The 11,428-nt window shown below is 37.7% G+C and overlaps 1 protein-coding gene across 4 annotated transcripts; it reads left to right on the forward strand.

Annotated features, from left to right (window-relative positions):
* Nucleotides 1-70: 70 nt before the first annotated feature.
* Nucleotides 71-5,800, forward strand: LOC110770996 (pentatricopeptide repeat-containing protein At4g21300-like). 4 transcript variants are annotated; one of them, XM_088251213.1, is made up of 4 exons: nt 71-262; nt 673-751; nt 1,615-2,893; nt 3,062-5,800. In XM_088251213.1, exons 3-4 carry the CDS (start codon nt 1,813-1,815, stop codon nt 4,333-4,335), a joined length of 2,355 nt encoding a protein of 784 aa, XP_088107339.1. In that variant the 5' UTR covers nt 71-262; nt 673-751; nt 1,615-1,812; the 3' UTR covers nt 4,336-5,800. The 4 variants fall into 4 exon arrangements, with proteins under 4 accessions (XP_088107339.1, XP_021830909.2, XP_088107337.1 ...); XM_021975217.2 differs by having other exon boundaries at nt 1,575-5,800; XM_088251211.1 differs by having other exon boundaries at nt 1,615-5,800.
* The last annotated feature ends 5,628 nt before the right edge of the window (nt 5,801-11,428 follow it).

Below are 11,428 nucleotides of genomic sequence, written 5' to 3' on the forward strand. Positions count from 1 at the left end.
TAGAAATTCTTTTTTGATTAATTCAGTGTAGCATGAGAGAAGCACTCAATATATCGGTTTCTTCTTTTAATTTTAAGCAGAAACGCCGCGTTTTGAAAGCTTGAAAGCCTCGACTCTTTCACTTCCATTGTTTTCCCATCCCGCCATTTTTCTGCAAAGACGCATTTCTCTCCTCCTTTACGCCAAAATCAATCCAACCTCAAACTCCCCTTGTATCTCTATCTCCTTTAACAAAAGTTCAAACTTCACTCCTCAGCATCAGGTATGGATTTGTTAACTTTTTTTGTTTATTTTATTGAATGAATGTGCTTATTGGGCATTACAAAAATCTGGGTTTTTCTTTTGTTGAATGAGTTTGTACAAACTAGGGCTTTGCAGAAATTTGACTGATAAATCAGACCAATAAAAGATACAGTAGAATTTGGTTATTTTATAATTTTATTCAATTGATTGATGGGTTTTAGGGATTATTTTGTTGAATGGGTTTTAGATGAAATTTCTTTAATCAAATTCGTTGAGTTGGCCATTTTCGTTTCTGTCTTTTGAACTTCTTTAATCAAATTTCTTGCTCTATTTTCTCCTAACCCTCCCCAGTATCACACGTGAAAGTTGAAATATTTTCTTCAGCCCCAATCAATTTTCAAGTTTTGTTTTTAACCCTGTTTCTTACAGCTTTTTTACGCGTGAGGGTTCGTTTCCAAATATTCTTCTTCCTCTAAGAATCACAGCTCACTCACCCCAGCTGACCCAGGTATTTCCTCTTCCCTTCTTTCAGTTTCTGATTTATTTCAAATTATGATTAGAGTTTATATAAGCTTCTAATTTAGGGTTTAATTTAAAGTTACACATAGGTTTAAATTTGTGGGTTTAATTTATGTTTTAAATAAGGAATTAATAAATAACATTTCTTACTTTTTATGTACTTGCTTCTGTATTTGTACATGGACATATGGAGTAAACTAAGGCAGGATTTCCAAAAACATACCTGCACACTTTTTTCTAGCCTGTTGGGGTTTGGACAGTTTGGCGATATGAAACATGAATTTTTTTTTTCTGTGAGTAAACTTTATATGGACAGTTTGATGCTCTGAGAAGCACCATCTTGGAATCTGTTATGCATGCATGCCCCCTTCTTAGAGTTGAACCAATTTCTTCTGCAAGGTTGGTTGAGATAGTTGCTTGAACAGCAAAAGTATCATGCATATTTCTCGTAACTTGAATATCTGGTGGATATTAAAACTTCCAAACTAATTCAAAACATTGTCTTCAGAAATCATGGTGTTTTTCTAACCTAAAAATAAAAATTTCTATTTTACATAGACGATATGAAAAACTGTTTTTGGCTTTTTCTGGAAGTGTTTTTGGAAATCCGCATTTTGAAATAACGAGAACCTCATACATTGTTTGTTTGTAAGGTTATAATAAACATTTTCTTAGGTTTGTGAACCACTTTTTATGGTTTTTGGAGGTGCTTCTCGAAAAGTGTTATTAGGTGAATAGGTAACAGATAGTGATAAGAGAATATTATCTCAGGATTATGCAAATTTTTATGTGTTTCTACTAACACTTTATAGGCACTAGCAACAATCCTAAGTTGACTTATTGGTGCTGTAGCGTCTGCGCAGGCAGCTGGGAGGACACATCAAAGTAATCCGATAAAGGTGGGCTCTCTGTCCTATATCTTTCTTCAGAATTTGTTGTCAACCGCATAGTTTTCAAGTAACCATATGGTCCAATAGACAGAAGACCAAAAAGAGAAAAAGATATGTCCAGGCCTTTCTAAACAAAGACAATTCTTACAACACAAAAGAGATGTACAAGAATGTTATATGTCCAATCTATAAACATTTCATACCCATTACATCACAAAGATCCAAGTCTGTACATACAGACTGCAAATACTTCCTTAATCTGGAAGGGGCAGTGGCAAGCCAGTTTGCTTCAATATTGCAAGCTTGTAGTGATCATTCTCTTATCCAACAAGGCAGACAAGTTCATGCACATGCTATTTGCAGTGGACTTGTAAAAAACAGCCTCGTCGGTACAAAGATTTTGGGTATGTATTTTCTCTGTGGGAGCATTGTGGATGCTAAGAACATCTTTTATCAGCTTGATTTGCAATATACTTTGCCTTGGAACTGGATGATTAGAGGGTTTACTATGATGGGTTACTTTGAGTTTGCCTTGCTGTTTTACTTTAAGATGTTGGGTTCTGGAATTTCACCTGACAAGTACACTTTTCCAAGTGTAATTAAAGCTTGTGGTGGTGTGAATAATGTAAGATTGGGTAAAGCAATCTATGACACCATCCAGTTTATGGGTTTTGGAGTGGATATATTTGTGGGTAGTTCTTTGATTCAATTGTATGTGGACAATGGTTGTATCCATGATGCATGGTGCTTGTTTGTTGAAATGCCTCACAAAGATTGTGTTTTATGGAATGTCATGCTTCATGGTTATGTTAAAAATGGAGAATCGAAGAATGCTGTTGGAATGTTCTTGGAAATGAGAAATAGTGAAATTAAGCCCAATGCAGTGACGTTCGCTTGCATTTTGTCTGTTTGTGCCTCAGAAGCTATGATTGGTTTTGGTACTCAGCTTCATGGGCTAATTGTTGCTTGTGGGTTGGAGTTGGATTCTCCAGTGGCCAATACATTGTTAGCAATGTATTCAAAATCCCAGTGCTTGTCTGAGGCCCGCAAATTGTTTGATATGATGCCACGAACTGATTTAGTGACATGGAACGGAATGATATCTGGGTATATACAAAATGGGTTTATGGTTGAGGCTTCACGCTTGTTTCAAGCGATGATTTCTTCTAGTGTCAAACCGGACTCAATCACATTTGCAAGTTTTCTACCATCGGTTGCTGAACTGGCTAGCCTCAAGCAAGGTAAGGAAATTCACGGTTACATTGTAAGACACTGTGTGCCTTTGGATGTGTTCTTGAAAAGTGCATTGATTGATGTGTACTTCAAGTGCAGGAATGTGGATATGGCACGCAAAATTTTCAACCAAAGCACCAGAACTGATGTTGTCATGTGCACTGCTATGATTTCAGGGCTCGTTCTCAATGGGATGAATAATGACGCATTGGAAATTTTTAGATGGTTACTTAAAGAGAAAATGCGACCGAATTCTCTAACCTTGGCAAGTGTTTTACCAGCTTGTGCTGGTTTGGTTGCTCTGAAATTGGGAAAGGAATTGCATGGAAACATCCTCAAGCATGGGCTTGACGGAAGGCTTCATCTGGGAAGTGCGCTTACAGACATGTATGCAAAATCTGGAAGATTGGATCTTGCTCATCAAGTTTTTGAAAGAATGTTTGAAAGGGACACCATTTGTTGGAACTCAATGATAACAAGCTATTCCCAGAATGGCAAGCCAGAAGAGGCCATTGATATATTTCGTCAAATGGGGATGGCAGGTGCCAAGTATGACTGTGTAAGCATTTCAGCTGCTCTTTCTGCTTGTGCAAACTTACCGGCACTTCATTATGGGAAAGAGATTCATGGTTTCATGATTAGAAGTGCATTTAGCTCTGATCTGTTTGCTGAGAGTGCACTGATAGACGTGTATGCCAAATGTGGAAACTTAGTTCTTGCTCGCCGTGTGTTTGACATGATGGAAGAGAAGAATGAAGTTTCCTGGAACAGCATTATTTCTGCTTATGGGAGTCACGGTTGCCTTCAGGACTCTCTTGTCCTGTTTCATGAAATGTTGGGTAATGGGATCCTGCCTGATCATGTCACCTTTCTTGGTATATTATCTGCTTGTGGCCATGCAGGCCAAGTTGATGATGGAATTTTCTACTTCCGTTGCATGATTGAGGAATATGGGATCCCAGCTAGGTTGGAGCATTATGCTTGCATGGTAGATCTATTTGGGCGTGCTGGACGTTTAAGTGAAGCATTTGAAACAATAAAGAGCATGCCATTCTCCCCAGATTCTGGTGTCTGGGGAACATTGCTTGGAGCTTGTCGGGTCCATGGCAATGTTGAGCTTGCTGAAGAGGCATCAAGACATCTTTTTGACGTAGAACCACAAAATTCTGGGTATTATATACTACTCTCAAATATACATGCTGATGCTGGAAAATGGGGGAGTGTGCTTAAGGTTAGAAATTTGATGAAGGAAAGAGGAGTTCAGAAGATTCCTGGGTACAGTTGGATCGAGGTTAACAACAACACTCATATGTTTGTTGCAGCAGATGGAAGTCACCCACAGTCTGCTCAGATATATTCAATGCTCAAGAATCTTCTTCTTGAACTGAGAAAAGAAGGTTATAACCCTCAACCCTATCTTCCTACACATCCACAAACATCGGGGATGTAATTACTAGAAAGTTTCATTGTCTCCTCTAATCCTAGCAACTTCAGGATTAGGAATATGGTGCTGGCTCTGTGAATTATGGTAAGTCAGGGAATGAAAGGTTGTTAAACTATTCTATTTTACCAATTGCTAGATACATTTTTTATGTGCGTACTCGGATCTACAGTTGTCACCGGTAATGAATGAAGCTTAAAGTTTTTATCATCTGCTTTATTGCATTGGTTGGAAGCACAACAGTGAAAGTTAGATGAATCAAAAGTTCTTCCTATACAAAACTCTGAAGCTAGATGTGCTTGGGTGAGAATAAACAAATATCAGTTCTTATCAACAAAGAAGTAAACTAAGATCGCTGGCCTCTTAATTTGTCTGTTGCCCCTCTCATTTTATACTTTATAAAAGGCTAATCTTTCCTTGATAGGTACACATTTGATTTCTTGCTTCAGTGCATTATGTAGGATAGAGATACTAGTGCATCAAAAAAAATTTATTTTTATTTTCTGGCCAGGGAACATGAAACGAATTTTTGTGAAACTGTATGCTGTTTTGTTTTTCCTTTCTTGACATTTTAATTAGAGTTTTAGGGAGAAAAAAGCTATAATCATTTTCAAAACTGATCAAGTGTGTAATTATACATAGCTAACTTAAAGTGTGTAATTAAGACATTAATCCTTTTTTTTTTCTTCTTTGAATCATGCCATAGAACCAGATTAATTTTTGGAAATCATTGGAACTGATCAAGTTGGGCTTGATCTGCTTAGGTTTCCAAGCCCTAAGTTTATTTATTTTAGTTAATTTTAATTTTATATTGTGGTCAGTCTTATCATATACCCATTTTTCTTGGTAGTTACAGTTGTTCCAGCTTGGGCATATGTATTATATTTATTCCTATGGCTTAGGTAAGAAATAATTGCAAGATTGTAGCTTTTGGTCTGAAAATTACTATGTTAATTTTTAGGCAGATAAGTCTCTGAGGTTTGAACCCTTTGCTCTCTTTCATTTTAGCGTCTTCAGCTATAGAATTAGAGCTTCAAGTAGGTTTCTGTATTTTGTTAACCCTTCCTTTTGCGTTATGTGAGAATCTCTGGAAGTGGTCATTGTTTTGGGGAGTGGAAAGATTGGTTTGTTTTGCAGGAGAGGAGGCAAATATGTGGTCAAAAATTTCTTGAAGGATTGTACTGGAGAATCCATTTGCTGTTGTGGGTACTGAGATGAGCGTTCGACACATGATCTATATTGTTGCCGAGGGATTTTTGGAAGTGCACAGAAGGGAAAGCTTCCTAATATAGTTTAAGAATGTACGTTTACGTTTGCAGTTTTCTGTTTAAGACATAGCTTTAAAGGCTTTTGATATGTAAGAAGCTTGAAAGGTTTTGACTTATCCATACAACCTAGTATGAATTGATAGTTCTAGTGACTGAAAGAAATTTTACATCTGTTTTGCCACTTACGGATATTTGTTTTAATTTATTAGAAAATAAAAATTCATATTTAGTAGCTTATTCTGTTTTGATATATGCTGCAAGAAATGAGGGGAATGTATAACTGGGGATTATCACGTCAATGCATTGATCACAGAATCACCTCAACATAATTCATTAGAAGCTTTATGGATTCTCGAATATCCAATTACCGCAGATCCAATCCAATGATGTGGTATTTCTTTTGTTGTGTTTCGTTCTACTAAGTATAGATGTGCACGAATAAGCTTTCAATTTTTTCTGATGTGCGACTCTGAAACCTATGTATCATGACCGTCCTTCAAAGAACTTGAAGTGACACAATCCAGACATTGTATGGTACGTTGTTGAATGGACATGTTAAACAGCATTTCATGGCATTCTGTAGGGGTGCAATTGAAATAGCAATAAGAATCTGCTAGTTATTATGTGAACTGTTGTTGCTTTTTAACAGAAACAACCGAGTATAAGTCACTATTATCTGATTGTGACATGATCACGTCTTATATGCTTCATAGCCAATTCTTGCACCGCATCCATACTTGATATGTTGATGGATGAACTTCATGGTATTTAGTTTAGAGACTGCATCAAGGTGTTTTCTTGAACATAGTCTTCACATGAACCTCTTGCACTCTATACATTATGGAATTGACATGCTACTCCAGAATTTTCTTTTCCTCTTACATCCTGATTCAGTTCTTTGCCTTTGTCATGGCAAAGAGAGAAAATCAATATGTTCCTTATTTGGAAGATATATATGAAGACAAGGGTCAGAAAAGATCAGAGTGAGGTGGTTTCACCATAATCAGGAAGTCACGGGGGTAATCTCTCTACAAAATCCTCACCTAAAGGAGTTCTCTTCATGCCGTATTTGCAAATATTAGGGCAGAATGTGATGACGATCCTGCGACTGTCTTAACTTGTGTACATTATGAAAATTCCAGAGGTATGCTCAACCACTTATACTATCTTTTTTTGTATTATGGGTTGAATTCTAAGTCTTGGTGTATGTTAACGGCATGTCTGATTTATTAGGTACTTTAGATTTTGGGTAAGTTATACAGATACAACATCTACATTAAGTGCTTTTCCTCAATTTGAAATACAATCTATCCTGTTAACTTATGTTCGAACTTAAGTTGCATGTATGATCTCTCTTACTGATAACATGTTACTCTTAAGTATCTCCTTTTGATCTTTGAATTTGAGAACACTTTTGAGTTGACCTTCATTCTTTTCTGATGCTGTGTCATGAAAATTACCCGTTTCGTTGACTCCCATCTTATGCCCTTGCTGATCTGACATTATCCTGGATTCCTGATGTATAGGATTTAAACCTTTTTGATAGTCAGTTTTTGTATAATCTCGTGTTCTTACTTTAGGTTTATGGTTTAGAAAGATAGTCCTATTTTTGGATGTAACGGGCTTATTTTTAGAGAGAGATGGAGCAGCTTATGTACTGTGATTTTCTTCATTTTCTTCTGTGCACATGGGCTAGAGTGCTGACCACATAAGCTATTGTGTTCTCTTGAGGTATTGTTTTGGGTTCTCTTGATTTCCTTTGGCTTCTGAACTGTATTTTGGATGCCAATGATGGCTTTTCTTTCCAGCTTGAAGGAATGGATCACAGATTTCAAAATCCATTTCTGTCCTGAAATGTTTTCATACATGGATTTGTTGTCTTATATGGAATGGTTTCTAATTCAGTTATAAAATTTGAACATTATTTGACCACTTATTGTGACATATTCTAATAGAAGTCTAACAGAACTGTCCCATTCCCTTTCCATGAGGGTTGGTTTATCGTTTTTGGTTGATATGATATGATAAAATGAGGTTCTATTCTCTCTCTCACACTCTCTTCCTGTCCTTTTCTATGCTTTCTCTCACCCTCTCTCCCTCTCCTTGGTGCTCTTTGTCTCATCCATCTCCAGATCTGGTCAGATCTTGAGATTTGGAGATGGATTACTATTTGGCTAATGGTTAAGCTGACCTGGAATTACTGTTAGGTTGTTAAAACGACTCACGTGTTTAGTCTGGTAGATCAGTTAGACTGTTTTGCTGTAAGTGTAACTTTACTGTGTAAAACGAATTATTCAGAAATAAGAGTTATAGAAAATTTAGATTTGGTTTCTCTATTTTCTCTCAAAATTCTCATGAAACTTCTTTATTCTATACCTTCAACCTCTGTTAGCATGGTATAAGAGCCCTGCGTGGCTCGTGCCTTTCGATCGTAATCCTTTTCTTGCTTCCTCTGCTATGTTCTCTCTATCTTCTCTTCGATTCTCCCTGTTCTATCCTAGTTTCCTCTCTTCGATCCTAATCCTTTTCTTGCTTCCTCTGCTCTGTTCTCTCTCTATCTTCTCTTCGATTCTCCCTGTTCTTCTCTCAAAATTCATCAATGGCGATCTCTTCTCTCAAAATTGACTGACTTCTCGGCATGGTGACTTTACGGCTTCGGGAGGATAACTTCTTGAAATGGAGATATCAGATTGAATCTGTTCTCGAAGGTCATGATCTCTTCGGCTACTTTGATGGATTTGTTGTTCCTCCCAAATTTGCGATATTGGATGAAGAAAGAGTGATCAGTGCATATTTATATATCATTTTGTACCCTTCTAACTTATGATTTGATTATGTTTTTGAGTTAAACTTGTGGTTTTAATAAATTTTGTGTTTGTTTCAGTGTAATAAGCTTGAGACTCATTAAATGCATTTTGGAGACAAGTTAGCTCATTTGTGTGTGCAAATCTGTCAACTTCACGGATTGGACCTTGCTCAGGATGAACCAGATGATGAGCCCTATATCATTGGAAAGATGCAGAAGTCTAGTTTCTGGAGCATTTTACGGTTCATGATTCCGAGTCTCCTAGAGGAAGTTATGCAAGTTTTAGCAGCTTAAGGTCAAATTCGGCAGCATCTGCGTTACTGGGCCAAAAATGACATTTGAAGGTCTTTCCGATTTTTTCTTGAGTTGGGCTGCATATGCTTTGAAAGATAATTCAAAGGGTTTGAAGATCCAGATTTTTCCAGATTTTTTAGGAGGGAAGATCAAGCCCAAAAAGAAAGGAAAGAAAAGATATGAAGTCAATTCCAGTCTATTTTCAGAAGTCAACTTGCAAGGCCCAAAACGTACACTTGTGCTGCTCAGATGAGATTGCATTCTTCTGCACCAGGCTTGGTGTAGGAAGGCCTGAGGTTTCAATATGTATCCAATGGGGCTCAAATTTGGATATGTCATAATAGACATCCATTGGAACAACGTTTATGAAGAATGCAATCTTATCTGAGCAGTACAAGTGTACGTTTTGGGCCTTGCAAGTTGACTTCCGAAAATAGACTAGAATTGACTTCATATATTTTCTTTCCTTTCTTTTTGGGCTTGATCTTCCCTCCTAAAAAATCTGGAAAAATCTGGATCTTCAAACCCTATGAATTATCTTTCAAAGCATATGCAGCCCAACTCAAGAAAAAATCGGAAAGACCTTCAAATGTCATTTTTGGCCCAGTAACGCAGATGCTGCTGAATTTGACCTTAAGCTGCTAAAACTTGCATAACTTCCTCTAGGAGACTCGGAATCATGAACCATAAAATGCTCTAGAAACTAGACTTCTGCATCTTTCCAATGATATAGGGCTCATCATCTGGTTCATCCTGAGCAAGTACAGTCCAATCCGTGAAGTTGACAAATTTGCACACACAAATGAGCTAACTTGTCTCCAAAATGCATTTAATGAGTCTCAAGCTTATTACACTGAAACAAACACAAAATTTATTAAAACCACAAGTTTAACTCAAAAACATAATCAAATCATAAGTTAGAAGGGTACAAAATAATATATAAATATGCACCGATCAAGGAATTACTGTAGCTTATAAGGATTGGCTCAAAATCGAAAAGGCGTTACTCAGTTTTTTGATCGCTGCACTCTCCAACGATGCTATTGAATATGTCATCGGTAGTAAAACGTCTCGTGACGCTTGGTTGAGCCTCACAGATTGCTACACCACAGTTTCTAGGGCTTGGGTCAATCATCTCAAGACTGAGTTCCAAACAATTCAGAAAGGTGGAGATTCTATTGAGCAATTTCTTCTTCATCTGAAACACATCAAGGATCAGTTGGCCCTTGCGGGTGTTTTGATCTCCGAGGATGACCTCATGCTCGCCGCTCTTAATGGATTACCGACAGTATGCTATGATCAAGACTGTGCTTCTTGCTTGGGAGAACTAGATTTCTTTCAAAGAGTTTCGTACTCATCTTCTCGCTGCAGAACAAGCTGCTGAGACTCAAATGTCATCTCTTCAAACTCCAATGGTTGCTATGATTGGCCATGGTTCTTCTACTCCTCGCACCTCTCGTGATGGTCTCCTTCCTATTCCTTCTGCTTCGGTTAACACACCTACTGGTTTTCATGTTCACTCTCGACCTTTTGGCTCTTTCGGAAGAGGCAATTTCTCTGGCAATCGATCTTTTACTCGTGACGGGTTTTCTGGTAATTGGCCATTTTCTAATGGTTTTTCTGGTCATCGATCTTCCTTTGGTGTTGTTCCTGAGTGCCAAATTTGCCAAAAATGGGGCCACACTGCTGTTAACTGTTATCATAGGAATTCATCTCCTCAAAATTCTGCTTCTGCTTCTGTGATTGAGTGCCACATTTGTGGGAAACGTGGCCATGGAGCTTTGGATTGCTTCCATAGGTCCAACTATGTGTATCAAGGCTCATCTCCCCCTGCTTCATTGATTGCCATGACTGCCCAAGGTTCTTTTTCAAATGATTCTGTGTGGATTGCAGACAGTGGAGCTAGTCATCACATGGTGTCTAATCTCAATCCTCTAGATTCTGCTTCTCCATGCACCACAACAGATCGCGTTACGGTTGGAAATGGAGAAGGTTTGCCTATTGCACATGTTGGCTCTGCCCATGTTTCGTGTGCATCTTCTAATTTACATTTGAAAAATGTCTTTCATGTTCCTGAGCTCACTGCTAATCTTCTCTCTGTCCATCAACTTTGTCAAGATAGCAATTGCTCCATTATCTTTGATCAATTTGGGTTTTCTATACAGGACAAGGACACTGCTTAGATTCTACTCCAAGACCGGAGCAATAAAGGATTGTATCCAATTCTTGGTGTGCTACCTCCAAGCATTCCGTCTAAAGGAGTTGCTTATCTTGGTCAACAAATAAAGTCTTCTGTGTGGCATAGTAGGTTAGGTCATCCTACTAATGAAATTGTTCATGCTATGCTTAAGTATGCCCAATTACCTTTTGTAGTCGATTCTACACAAAATTTATGCCCTTACTGTTTAAGTGGCAAGATGCATTCTTTGTCTTTTCCATATGCTCATATCAAAGCTTCTAGACCTTTCCAACGTGTTCATAGTGATGTATGGGGCCCTACTCCTTGTAAATCTCTTGATGGATACCGTTATGTAGTAAATTTCATTGATTAATACACTGGTTTCACTTGGATGTTTCCTATGTTCAATACGTCTGAGGTTTTTACAATGTTTACTCGACTTTTTGCCTTTGTGAAGACTCAATTTTCTGGTTCGATTCAATGTCTTCAAAGTGATGGGGGTGGTGAATATGTAAGCAAGCAATTTAAGGAATTTCTTTTATCTCAAGGCATTGT

The sequence above is a fragment of the Prunus avium genome, chromosome 3 (genome assembly GCF_965620075.1).
Source record: "Prunus avium chromosome 3, drPruAviu1.hap1.1, whole genome shotgun sequence".
Taxonomy (NCBI): Eukaryota; Viridiplantae; Streptophyta; class Magnoliopsida; order Rosales; family Rosaceae; genus Prunus; species Prunus avium.

Coding starts and splice junctions, on each gene's coding strand:
- LOC110770996 (XM_021975217.2), top strand. CDS start 1,813: ATGTACAAGAATGTTATATGTCCAATCTATAAACATTTCATACCCATT.